Here is a 14,511-nt window from a genome sequence, read left to right as displayed (position 1 = left end):
TTCATACTCACGTCCTGGCTAAATTTATAGAAATATCCAAAAGTAGTTCACCAACTGTTGCAACATCTTCCGGTTTCCACTCTCCGTGAGGTTGGGCAATTCCTATTCAAAGAAGAACGGATGAGTATTACAGATGTTAATCTATCAAACATTTCAATTGCGAAGTCAAGTGAAAGATTAGTATCACTTTCATACACAGGGTACAGTGCGGTGAACGTCCATTAGCTGTATTTTGGGAAATGATAAATTCAGTATCCTGAAAATTGGCAAATGTAGGTTTTTAAATATGCTTCATCGAGAGAAAATAATGAATTTTTTCAAATACTTTCAGTTATACCGGAAGTTGGCAGGTTGGCGGTCCTTATTCATCTTTCACTGCCTGAACCACTGTGCATGCTGTTTTCGGCGAGTGCATTGGCTTGGGATGTGGGGGTTGAGCAAACCGGCCATCGGATGTCTGCTTCCACGTAGCCCCGCTGGATATGAGAATGACAGAATCACTTGTGGTTCTGTTATTCCCTAACTGAATGGCATCCCAACGATGGCTTAATCCTAAGGTGTGTGTATCCGTGCCGAAAGGATGAATGACACTGAGCCTATCAACTGTCTCTACGGAGCCTTCGAGATACCGGGCGCCCTCTCGTCGAAGCATCGTCTTGTCACGGTAGTGCGGGGCTCTGCCGTGATTGACATTCTTTCCCTAGCTACTCGTAGGACTTTTATGGACACAGTGAACTTAAAAATTCTTTCTGATGCTGAGTCTATATAGGAGATGGATGTCGAGCTTACGACTCTAACTGACCTCCCTGTAAATTTAGATCAAGAGCGAGTCTACAGAGGAGATGGATGTCGAGTTTACGACTCCAACTGAACTTCCTGTAAAATTTAATCCAGGAGCGAGTCTACAGAGGAGATGGATGTCGAGTTTACGACTCCAACGGACCTCTCTGTAAATTTAGTTCAGGAGCGAGTCTACAGAGAAAATGGATGTCGAGTTTACGACTCCAACTGATCTTCCTGTAAAATTCAATTCAGGAGCGAGTCTACAGAGAAGATGGACGTCGAGTTTACGACTCCAACTGACCTCCCTGTAAATTCAGTTCAGGAGCGAGTCTATACAGGATATGGATGTCGAGTTTACGACTCCAACTGACCTCCCTGTAAATTTAGTACAGGAGCGAGTCTACAGAGGAGATGGATGTCGAGTTTACGACTCCAAGGGACCTCTCTGTAAATTTAGTTCAGGAGCGAGTCTACAGAGAAGATGGATGTCGAGTTTACGACTCCAACTGATCTTCCTGAAAATTTTATCCAGGAGCGAGTCTACAGAGAAGATGGATGTCGAGTTCACGATTCCAACTAACTTCCCTGTAAATTTAATTTAGGAGCGAGTCTCCAGAGGAGATGGATGTCGAGTTTACGACTCCAACTGACCTTCCTGTAAATTCAATTCAGGAGCGAGTCTACAGAGGAGATGGATGTCGAGTTTATGACTCCAACTAACTTCCATGTACATTTAATTCAGGAGCGAGTCTCCAGAGGAGATGGATGTCGAGTTTACAACTCCAACGGACCTCTCTGTAAATTTAGTTCAGGAGCGAGTCTACACAGGAGATGGATATCGAGTTAACGACTCCAACTGACCTCCCTGTAAATTTATTTCAGGAGCGAGTCTACAGAGGAGATGGATGTCGAGTTTACGACTCCATCTAACTTCCCTGTAAATTTAATTCAGGAGCAAGTCTACAGAGAAGATGGTTGTCGAGTTTACGACTCCATCTGACCTCTCTGTAAATTTAGTTCAGAAACGAGTCTACAGAGAAGATGGATGTCGAGTTTACGACTCCAACTAACTTCCCTGTAAATTTAGTTCAGGAGCAAGTCTACAGAGAAGATGGATGTCGAGTTTACGACTCCAACTGACCTCCCTGTAAATTTAGTTCAGGAGCGAGCCTACAAAGGAGATGGATGTCGAGCTTACGACTCCAACTGACCTCCCTGTAAATTTAGCTCAGAAGCGAGAGCTGCGGCGTACGCAGAATCTGTCTTAGGTGGGGGAACTAACCCCCCCATGAGCAGGTTAGCAAACATTTGCGTTCAAGTGAGGTTTCACCAAAACCGGAGGCGAAAAAGCCCTGCACGGCTGAATATAAGGCATCGTCAGGTGTAGCTGACGTGCAAAAACCCTCATATGGGAAGGTTGTCGTTGGTATCAAGGTGGGAGTCTTGCAACTTAACTATCCGACTATCTCATTAACAGAGCATATACTTTGTGCCTGCCCCGCTGGGGACCGAATCAGGTTTTTAGAGTTCGGCAGAGCCGTACTTTCACCATCTGACCTGAAAGACCACTCACCATACAAACTAATCGGCTTCGTTAAGAATCTGGGTTTGTTTGGCCGAGTGAGAATAGGTGTGAGCCACAATAAACCCTTGCGGGCTGCGGTGAAGGGTCGAATACACCCACTCATTTTCGGCCTAACCTAACCTAACCTATACTGTATATTTTCACATTTTTTAATACCTGGAATAATTCTAATGTGAGTTTACGTTCTCGACATATTCATTTGTTTACTCAAAAAAAACTAGGAATTCGGTTCTCGAGTGATTGCCCCATGAAATTCATTCCAACCTTTTGTAGGAGTACCTTTTCCAAAATTGTATACAAGGTGTTTGGAATCGATGACTAATTCTGAGGATATATTTTAGATAAGTTTTGAAATTACGAGATGTTTTTGACTCTCTTTCATGAAATATTCCCTACATCAAAATTCAAACGTTCACGAGATATTTTAATTTTTCTTGAAATAATTAAACATGCGCGTGTTCACGATAAAACTAAGGACTATGAAACCCTACTTTCAAACAGTTACAGAAAGTCTGTCAAAGCTATTAATTTGCCGTCATGGTTTTTGTTGAGAACGTTTCATATGAATTAATAATGAATATGATTGAAGACGTTTTCGTTAACTTCCAGATATTTATTAACTCTATCAATATTGAAAAACTCATGTTTACCAATTTTCAGGATATGATTTTTATTATTCCTCAAAATACGGCTATCCGACGTTCATCGCGCTGTACACTGTATATTAAATATTGCTCGAAACGATTACCATAGAAAAAGTGATTCTCATTAAATTTATAATCATTTTGCTATTTTTTATTTTTCTGATAGATACTCACTTATTCTTTTGCGAGCGTCCAAATATGCAGCGTTTATAGCATCGTAGGTAATACATGTTTGAGGTCCATTGTAACCCCTGAAATAGAAAAAGAAAGGTTATGTTTGGGGGCAGAGCTCCATACGTGAGAACAACACTCCAAAGAAGGTCTGATCTGAGCTTTATAAAGCATTAAAAGTTGCTGAGGTGTGACAGTTTTTTGTATCGGGACAGTGTTCCTAGCTGTTGGTGTTGGTGTCCATATTAACCCCCAACAGAATTGTCGAAGCAGAAAGCGGAATTGTCTGACCTGATGATATATCTGGTTCGGAGACATTTATCTTCTTGGAGAAAACCGATGCCTGGGTTTTTGTGGCATCGGTTACTTTCACCCCAATTTGAAATCACTTCTAGATCCTCATTAAGATTTGCAACCTCCTGCTGCCGGTGAAGATATGCCTCCGTAGCCGATGTCCTGGAATCCAAATTGAATGACGAGACAAGTGCGCTGTCGTCAGCAAAGCAATATATTGGACTCTTTGTTTTTTTCCCAATAAGTCGTTGATATACAATAAAAAGAGGATTGGAGACAATGTGGATCCCTGGGGAACACCACTGTTGATGGTAGAGGTATCCATCGACGGCCACTTGCAGGGAACGTTCTTTCAGGAAGCTGAGGATCTATACACAAAAATGATCCGAGCATATGATCAAAATGAAAAGTTATATGTTTTTTTTTTTAATTTTATGATCGATTGGTATCTTTTGTACAACAAAAGTTACTAGGTCGTCCAAACAGATTGAAAGTAACGTATACTGGATCAATATCTACTGTTGAAAACAATTCAAAAATATCAGGTCTTACGAGCATTTTAGAAGTACATTGGTTATGTTAATACTCGTAATAACCTTTATTATAATCGTCTTGCTTTCCTAAATCTTCTAAAATACTGATGCTATTGAAGTTAAATTTGTGGCTAGTGGTAATTTGACTCTGTGAGTACAAATAAGCACGAATATTTTTCTCCACGGAGACGACAAATCTCATGTATCCAAGATGAACAAGTAGCTTTCACTGCAAGGCAACAAGATGGAAGCAGAGGCCCAAAGTAAAATATTCGTTATCCTATAACAACCAGCGTTGTTTTGATCTGCCATAGGTCTCATCTGAACCACGAATGCATTCTCGTTAAAGGATAAGCCTAGGTATTTGTAAACGTGGACAACTTTATCCAAGTTTATTTGTTTGATTTTTCTCAAGTTGAATGAAAAATGGTCCAAATATTTTTTTATGAAACGTTTCGTGTTAGAAGTTGAAAATGATATTGATTTCTGGAATAGAATGGAAGTTTGTTTACGAAGCGATTTTTAGCACTACAATGGGGAATGTTCCTCCTGACGAAAATCAAGTAGTTTCCATAAAAGAGCTCTGAAACAACGCATTTTAAACTTATCATTTCAACCTTTTCCTTTGAAAAATGATTTGAATACTTAAAAAAGGAATGAAATAGTGCATTCAACATTTAAAGTGATTCGTTTCTATTTCACCATTTGGCAACATTGGTTATAGCTAATAAAGGACAATGAATCTGTTACCTGTATGAGACAAACAAAGATGACATATTTCAGAGAGGTGCTGCTCTGTTTACTTATGTTCCGAGTTCCGAGACATTCTGTGACATATGACATTTTGTGCACCTAATCATCTTCCTCTATATAAATAAATAACAAAATAACTGTTGTTTATATGGCTTGTGGAGGTGGTATTGAACTATAATTTATATTTTGCCTTAATAAATGATTCATAAAGATGATTTTCCTTTTTTAAAGTAGAATATCTAGGTACGTATGAATTATTTCAACTTAATATAGGCGATGTTGCCAATATGCGAATTAGAAACATATCCCTTTAAAAATTAAAGCCCAACATTTGAAACATCAATTTGAATACTTTTCGAAGTGAATTTGAAAAACTCATGAATTAAACTCAACTTTATCTTGTTCAAACTGGCATTTGCTGTAATAACCCAAATTGAGGAACATTCCCCATTCCATTCCTTTTCCAATTAAGGACCACAAATACATTGAGTATTTGATATGGATCAATATGGCCCTTCACAGCATGTAATTCGAATGGATATTTTCGGAGATATTACATATTTGAAATGCAGGGACGGTGCGGTTGCGGTGGTACCGGCCGGGGGGCCGGTGGCGCGTGCCTATGAATAGCGCGTTGAAGGCTGCGCTTCGCCCCATATCACTTTATGATTATCACCGATCGCACGCTTTTATATGTATATTTAGTGTCAGCATTGCACCCGTGCGAAGACGGGGCGGTTCGATAGTTTCTTTACTTAAAAATTATCAAAAATCATTGGGAATAACCACGTAATTGATAAGTATTGATAATTTTTTTGAATAATACATGGTTATTTTTGTTGATTTTTTCATTCATGAGAAATTAGTATGAAAATACATTTGTTTTATCGGTTGAATGATAAAAAGAAATCTCCATAACACGAAAGATCTGTTTCGTGAGTTGGAAATTTCTTTTAGTTATGTTTTCTGTTCGTTGGAGGTTTGTTTTACGAATTTTGAAAATTTGCAATAGTTTTTGATATATTCGCATAAAACAAACCATTTCTTTTTCATTTATCTAAATTGTTTACAGCTTCCAAACTATTTGTGACTCAAATCGTTAACTACTGTGGGTGAAATTATGCATCAAGTGACAACTCAATAATAATTTTCTGTCAGGGCAAACTCAGATTTTGCTAAACAACACTTAAGAAATAGAATGATCGGATATAATTCAACATCGAGCGTGGTATTAGCCGGGGAAGTAGTTATTTTCCGAAAGATGCTTACCAGAGTCTAATGTGTAGATTAGTTGGGAAAGATTGATATTTTGAAATATTTATTTTCGATAGTTTTCAATTTTGATAGACTGATCACAGTTGAAGACAAAATATACTTACAGAGGATTGTTACCCCTAAGAAGATTAAGGGAGTAATCAAACTGACTGCTTCTGCCTTGTCCTTCGAGTATCAAGGCACATTCACCTGTTGCTCTGCTATTCACAATGTATTCTAAAGGTTGCTGGTACTGGATACTTGAGACCAGATGAATTTGGATCATCGCTAGTGCTATGAGTATATGAGGCGGAGAGCCTCTTCCCCTGAAAGAAAAAGAATGAGATGAGTACATGCTCACAAAAATGTGTTTGAAATGGGACATACAAATGATAGTCAAGTATTCAGTAAGATGGATTTGACAAAAAAAAAGATGTATGTTGTAGACCTAGATCAATTCATTCCCAATATATTTCCTTTCACAATATATCCAGAATATATTCAAAATATACTGAATGACAACGAACTCATTGTACACGACGCCATCCCTTTGTTTTCGTTTTGAGAAATTTCAAATTCAGACCGAAGATGTGGTTCTAGCAGAAGTTGGAAGTTGTTTAAAGAGGGTTTGTTGGTTTTTATGAGTCTAATTCTAACTTTAATATCTCGGTCAATACTCATTCAATTCAATCGATATAAGCGTCAATTGAATCAGTACCCATTTGCCAACGTAACACAAGTCGAATAATTCATTCAGCATAAAAATTGTGTTAGGTTAGGTTAGGTCAGAAGTGCGTGGGTCTATTCGGCCCTCCACTGCAACCCGTTCACACCTATTCACACTTGACCAAATTAATCCAGCTTCTTAGCGGAAAGGCCCACACCCTAAATAGGTACGACCAATCAGCCTTACATCCTTCATGTTGACAGGACTTGAGAGGGTACTTCTCGATATTGAAGGAGCATTTGACAATACACTACCTAAATCTATGGGATCGTCTCTGGCTATTAAAGTTATAGATTCTACCATAACTTATTGGATCTATGCCATGCTGGTAAACCGAACTGCAACTACGTCTCTTCAAGGCGAGGCCATTAGGTTCAGGGTCAGAGGCTGCTCCCAAGGTGGGGTACTATATCCCCTTATGTGGTCGCCCCTGATGGATAGTCTGCTTGATGCCCTCGACAGAAGAAAAGAAGATCTGCAAACGTACGCAGATGACTTTGTCATCTTGGCAAGATCCACGTCGGAAAGGATAGCTTGTAATATGCTCCAAAGCACGATGTACGTTGTTCACAGTTGGTGCCTGAGAGAGCAGATGTCTGTCAACCTCAGCAAAACTGTGATAATCCCCTTCACCAGGAGCAGAAAATTGGACGATCTAACGCCACTTTTCCTCAATGGTGAGGTCATTCCATTTGGAACGGAGGTGAAATATCTTGGCATTGTCCTTGATAAAAAACTCACCTGGAACGCTCACTTGAAAAAAGTTTTACATAAAGCCAGACTGTCCCTATGGACATAATAAAGGATTTGTGGTAAAATTTGGAGTTTAGGTCCCAAAAAACCCATTGGATTTATGTGATGATTGTCAGACCAATGACCACTTATAGATCAATTGCCTGGTAGCTGAAGGCTTCACAGAAAACGTCCCAGGCGAAGCTCTCTGGCTTACAGAGACAGGCTTGTCTGGCAATCAGAGGTGCCATCAGTTTCACACCGTCAACGGCCATGGAGATCCTATTAGATATACCTCCTCTCCACATTTTTCTATAGAGAGAGGCTAGATGGACTGCATAGAGATTGTGCACATTGCCAATTGTACAAATGAATTTAATGCAGAGTACAACAGACTGTTGCTTGACACTGGAAGTCACAGCATTCTGGAAATTACCTCTGAGTTTATGCCTTCAACTGTCAACTCCAAACTGCCTTATAAATCATTGTTCCCGAGTAGAGAGGACTGGATTCTCCTGGAGAAGGAAATATTAAGAAATATTGGTTCACAGATGGATCAAAAACACCTTCCGGTTCTGGTGCAGGTGTTTTCAGTCGCAGACCCAGGACAGATATATCAACCTGCCTAGGAACATATGCGACTGTATTTCACGCGGAAATTTGCGCTATTGAATTGTGTGCGGAGAGATTGGAAGGATCCAACCTCATACGCAAGTCAATAAAAATATTCTCGGGCAGTTAAGCGGTGTTGGAAGCTCTTGGCTCCTACCGAGCAACGTCTAAATTGGTAGGAAATTGCGAAAAACGACTCTACTCGATAGGGAGATTTATACAGACGGCTCAATAATCAAAGCAGGCTCAGGATGTGGAGTGTACTCCAGATCACTAAGCCTAAGGATTGAGTGGGGAATGGGAAGAAATACCAGCGTGGTCCAAACAGAACTGGTTGGTATCTCAATCGCCACAAAAGAAATAACCAAAAAAGGAATTTTTGGCAGAAACATAACAATCTGTACTGACAGCAGACAAGCCCTATTAGCCTTGAACAGACAACGTATAACCTCAGGGCTAGTACTGGAGTATCACCAGGATTTAGCCAAAGCCTTGGTAGATAATAAAATTATCCTGAGGTGGGTTAAAGGACATGACAGGAGTAAAGGTAATCGCATTGTCGACTCTTCAGCCAAGGAAGCGGCTGGACTAATAATTTAAGTGAACCCAGTGGGACCTACGGCCTAATGACTTCGACAATTGCGGAACTAGTCAAATGTTACACCCATGCTCAATCCTTAAAGAGATGGGATGGAATCAAAGGATGTAATCTTGCCAGGATCACCTTTGGCGACCCTGGGAAGCTGGCGTCGAAGAAATATCTGGCGATGACTAGGAAAAATCTACGCCTAACAGTAGGATTTCTGACTGGCTACTGTCAACTAAGGAAACACCACCATAATATGGGGCTAGTGGACACAACTCTATGCAGGATGTGTGAACAGGAAGATGACACTGTCAGGCATGTCCTGTGCGAGTGCCTGGAGTTATCGTTAATAAGAGAGTGTGTGTTCGGCGAATCTTCGCCTACACCTGCCGATATGAAGGAGATGTCTCCCAGTGACCTGTCCATCTTCCTGGAAAGGACAGGATGAACGATGACCTAGGAGTATAATTCCTCGGGGGATGTACAATGGGTCACATGTGGCCTAAGTGCTGTGGGCTTACACTCACCCTCACTACTCTACAGATACAGACGTCAGTAGTAGCAGGCATTGACCAACAGAAGATATCCGATCCTGCTCCATGACAACGTCCATCCGCACGTTTCACAAATCACCCTCCGAAAATTAAACGAATTGAGCGCCGACGTTCTTCCTCACCCACCATACCCTCCAGACCGCTCGCTAATTGACCACCATCTTTTCAAGCACCGGCAGAACCTTCGCCAATTAGGATCAGGTAATAACGGCCTTCGTCGACTCCATCGAATCTTGAACACCCAATTTTTATGTTGAAGGAATTAATCGACTTGTGTTACGTTGGCACGGATTCAAATGGCGATTATGTCGATTGAATTGAATGAGTATTCAATGAGATATCATCGTTTAAAGTAGTCTCATAAAAACGGACACAACTTCTGAAATAACACACTTATCTACGATTTCTGACATATGAGTGGGTGACAAGACTTCAGTATCAGAAAGGCGTTCTTGAATAAACTTCCAGAGACTGTTATTCCAAATTAAAATGATAGACAATGCATGGGCACAAATTTCAAATTGTTTAAAGAATTTTCCCGCATTGACTGTACATCTCATTGAAAAACAACTTTCGCCAGTAGCTCCAACCTACTAACAAACATTGTTCTCTCAGAAACTCAACAATGAGCAAGAGTTACATTTTTGGTGTCTCAATTATTGTATTTAGAATGTTTGAAAGACATTATATCATCGAATGTCAACACCCTGTTCAACCAATAAAAGAGTGAGTTTTGAGTGTCCTACATTCGAAAAACTATTACAATTTATCATCGTTCTTGATCGATTCAATTTCAGCCACGAAATAGTGTTCAATAAATATTTTCAATAGTTGTTAAATCACTGCCTCGACAAGTATTTTGCAATAACTCAGTCGCGTTTAGGAATTCTATGTCACACATTAATCAACATCGAGGTATTTAGAAATGTCTTTTTATTTTATCGATTACATTTAACTGTCTCACATTTGAATGGGCGGTTTCGGAATGTTCATTTTTTCTGTACATAACTACTTAAGTTTTGCAAGACTAGCATGAAACTTCTGGAAGTGTAGATAAGTAACCAGGGCTATGTGGAAAAGAGATTTTCCATTTAAACGATACTTTTTTTATACTTGAGTGATCATTGAAATAGTAATTCACGTAACAAGTCCGAAAAAAACTGGACGAGTGGACAAAATTCTGGTAGTCTGCTAGTCCAAATAAACTGTTTTCGTTTGTTTGAAGGTGGTTGACAATGTTTCGTGGTGTATTTTATCAGTTCAGACTTCCATTGTCTGATATAATATAAATTGATTTGAAATCCCCGAAAAAAAAAATGTTTTTTCAGGGATTTCAAATCAATTTATATTATATTAGACAAGACAGTTATCACCCGAAGACAATTGTGGACACTAACAATCGAAACGTCGTGATGTAACTTGGTTTGGAATCTTTTAATTTTAATTTTTCATTTTTGTTAATAATATTTTTTAATTTTCAGCTGTTATTAATATTTCAATTTTTTATTTTCTGATTGTAGCTGGTTTGTTATTTCCTTGTAATTTCAGTTTTTTGTTTCAATAAAATTGTTATTTTCGGTTGATCTTTTATTATTTTTTTTTTTCAGGGATTTCAAATCAAATTATATTATATTAGACAATAGAAGTCCGAACTGATGAAATAAACTGTTTTCGGGCGTGTTGCAACTGTATGATACATGCATTGAAAATATAATACGCCTTCATCCACCATAAAAAGTACAATCAAAACAGACAATATAAAGGTGAATAGGCGGAATATAAGACAAGGCAGTTTTTAAACTCAATCATGGAAATAGCAATAATTTATTTATTTATTTATTCCAAATTTGACATACAAACAGGTAAATACCCATAGAAGCATCCACTAATAGTAGTAGTTACAGGTATAGTTGGTGTTAGCAGACACAAGAAAAAAATAAAAATTAATGAATTAATGAATTTCGTACGTACTAACCAATTATTCATCATTTTTGCTATGTGTTGAATATTCTTTTCACAGTTATATTGAAGGAATTCAACATAATAGAGAAAACATCTACGCTTCTACAGTATTTGTTGAAATAATCACACATTTTAGTAATTAGGGAGTTTTTGCCCAAATTTGTGTTGAAATTCGGACTGGCAAGTAATTATCTGACGCTGTTTTTTGTAGTGAGATCGAATTTCGCTAATGCAAGTGTTACATAAGTCTTCGTTATTTTGAAATGCAAGAACCTCACAAATCTGTTCTGGAGTCTTTCTAATCGTAATTTATGTATATTATAATGTGTGCTCCATATGACACTTCCGAAATTAAGTTTACTGTATACAAATGCATAGTAAAATAGATTTCATTGCTGCGTCCGTCGTTGTTGAAGTATTTGCATATACTGCAGAAAAATCCAGAGGATTTTGCTACAGGAATTTATTACATAATCCATAATCCAAAACAGATTCCAAGATCTTTAATTTGGTCTACTCTGTTAATAATATTATTCCCCAGAGAGTATTGAAAATGTATCGGTATGTTGTTTCTACAAAAAGATATACAGGCACATTTATTAATGTTAAGTTTTCATTTACAGCTACATGTTACAGTATTCTAAAAAAGTATTGAGGTCTTCTTGAATTTTTGAGCAATCTCTAATCATCGTTACTTTTCTGAATATTTTTCATCATCAAAAAATAATACTTGTGAATGCTTGAAGCAAATTTTCAAATCATTTATAAATACTAGAAACATTAACGGACCCAGATGTGAACCCTGAGGGAGTCCCGAGGTTACCACAAATGGAGTAAATCTATATCCATTTACGCTCACTAGGTGACTGTGATTGTGAAGGTAGGATGAAAGCCATCTAAGGAGATCTTCCTGTATACCGATTCCAGCAAGTTTTGAAATGAGAAGGTTATGGTCAACTTCATCAAATGCTTTACTGAAATAAGTATATAATGGAGTCTACCTGTGCTCGATTGTCTGATGCAGTTGAAATGTAGTCGGCTTAAATTACTAAATTTGTTTCTATGGCCCTCTTGGAGAAAAAACCATGCTGGCATTCTATGATTGATGACTTGATAAAGTAAAACATAGAGTCATAAACGATGCTTTCAAGCAGTTTGCTGAAAATGGACAGTTTACTGATACCTCGATAATTTATTACTGAGTTTCTATAAACAGAGTTTTTATAAATCGGGACAAGGAGAGCAGTTTTACAAACTTCTGGGAAAGCACTAGACTGCATGGATTTGTTTAATAAGATACTCAAGGCATAGCATAGACCAGAGGTACAGTTTTTAACGAAGTAAGTGGGGTAATCATCGATCCCAGCCCCCTTATTCACATCGAGTGACTTCATTTTCTCTAATATGATTTCTGGAGTGAACTCTATTGAATTTAACAGATTATTATTGCTGAACTGAAGAGGAAAATGGTAGGTTTGCTGATAGGGCTCCTAAACGCTGCGAAAATATGTAGCAAATACTTTCACCGTTTTCAGCAAACGTATCGTTGTAGCTAGTTTTGTTGAGAATACCTACATCATTCTTACACGTAGTTTTAATCTCGTTTTGGATATTATTTGTATAAGTTATATCATCATTAAACGTAAGCTTTTTACTCCTAACAATAACAAAATAAAGTCGAGACAACAGTGATACTGTGATGGCAAGATCAGGAAATTAGTTGATGGAACCGCTGTAAAAAAATCTTTTTTTGTATTGCGAAGGTCGGTGACGGATAAGATACTAGACAGTTAAGTGAGTCTTTAGACTTTTTTGAAGTTTTTAATTGCATAAGATCGAAACTCGTAGGGTAGATGAGTATAATGTTTGGGTGCATAATACTAGAAGCAGAGGGTGAAAACTGTTTTGGGAAGACTGAAACTGAACTGTTCCGTGTGGTGAATTATCGAGAATGTTCTAAGGTCCTTCAGTCAGGTTGACGAGATATTAAAACTTTAAGTGTGTTGGTGAGTATATGCAGTGTTCTAAGGTTCCCAACTTTCTTGCATGCCTGGGGATATATGGTACTATTTCCGGATATCAAACGAGAAACATAGACAGCTATTCTGAATACGTTGTAGTTGAAGAGTATTCAATTGTCTTAAAGCAGGTCCATGAATACTGTGGCAATAAGAAAATTTTGGACAGGATCACTGACTCGCATAGTCTAAGTTTTAAGTCTGTGTTGAGCAAATAACGATTTGGAAAGCTGCCTGAGAACGTAATAAGAAGTTTGGTTCAGATAGCTTGATCAAACCATGCTTTTAAATGTTTTATCTTGGTCACGGAGGAAAGTTAAATTGGTGAGCTCTCTCTTCTTAGGTCCAAACATCATTGTTGTAGATTTTTTAGAATTGAGCCTGAGCTTATGGACTGTAGAAATGTCAAATATGGATTGAAGATCGTTATTATTATATAACTGAGCAGATGTAGAATCACGAGGCGGAAAAGATAAATATAACTGAGTGTTGTCTGCATAGTGATGTATATTGCATTTTTCTACGAACAGATAAAAATCACAGATACACAAGCTAAAAAAGCAAGAGCCCAAGGACATATCCTTGTGGTACTCCCTTTGATACCGGTAGAGCATCTGATACAACTTCATCCACAGCAACTCTTCAAGAACGATTTTTCAGAGGGTTTCCCAAAAGTGACCCCCTTTTATAAAAAAAAAACGTAGACATGTTTGTCACACAATATCTCGTAATAAAGAAAGTCATCTGCAGCTTTAAAAAAATCGCCACCCATAGCACTCATATATATATTTATATACTGCTGTACTTTCTCTCGTTTCTGAACAGACTATACCCATATAATAAAAGTCGTAGATTGGAGTGATGTAAATCTATAGAAACCTAATAATAACCAACATCCAAAAACTTCAACATATCCATGTCAATTAAAAAGTTACCACCTTCAGTGGAATGTTGAATTGAAACACCTTTTATAAAAATTACCAATACAATGATATTGTGCTGTCTTTTCTTGTTTACATTGAAATGAATCAACTGGTTACATAGTTGTAAATAAATCAGTGTTTTGTTTTAATTGGACCTATATTGACTTCAAGCGACCCAACCCATTCTTATTTGATGCTGTTCAGTTTCAATGCCAGATTAAGTAACAGTTGAATTAAAAAGCGAATATTGACATCAAATAATATCGACCATGATATAATGAATGCAAATAATCTGTAATGATTAATTTCAGTACCGTTTTAATTGCAGATATCTTGCGGATTCTGTAGTGAATGCGACTTATTGATAGGTTGTTTTATCG

The 14,511-nt window shown here is 37.9% G+C and overlaps 1 protein-coding gene across 2 annotated transcripts in view; it reads right to left on the bottom strand.

The window, feature by feature from the left end:
• cysu (peroxidase homolog) overlaps positions 1–14,511 on the bottom strand; it is a 99,717-nt gene that overhangs the window by 26,083 nt on the left and 59,123 nt on the right. For both annotated transcript variants that reach the window (XM_074174388.1, XM_074174387.1), the window contains exons 2-4: positions 6,143–6,343; positions 3,187–3,263; positions 12–102 (exon numbers count right to left, since the gene is read on the bottom strand). In XM_074174388.1, coding sequence (XP_074030489.1) covers positions 12–102; positions 3,187–3,263; positions 6,143–6,303 — 329 coding nt within the window. In that variant the 5' untranslated portion in view covers positions 6,304–6,343. The remainder of the gene's footprint in view (positions 1–11; positions 103–3,186; positions 3,264–6,142; positions 6,344–14,511) is intronic.

This window comes from Leptinotarsa decemlineata, unplaced genomic scaffold, assembly GCF_025532065.1.
Source record: "Leptinotarsa decemlineata unplaced genomic scaffold, Ldec_3_MD MMD2_tig00000576_RagTag_RagTag, whole genome shotgun sequence".
Taxonomy (NCBI): Eukaryota; Metazoa; Arthropoda; class Insecta; order Coleoptera; family Chrysomelidae; genus Leptinotarsa; species Leptinotarsa decemlineata.
This window is presented reverse-complemented; position numbering and strand designations above follow the sequence as displayed.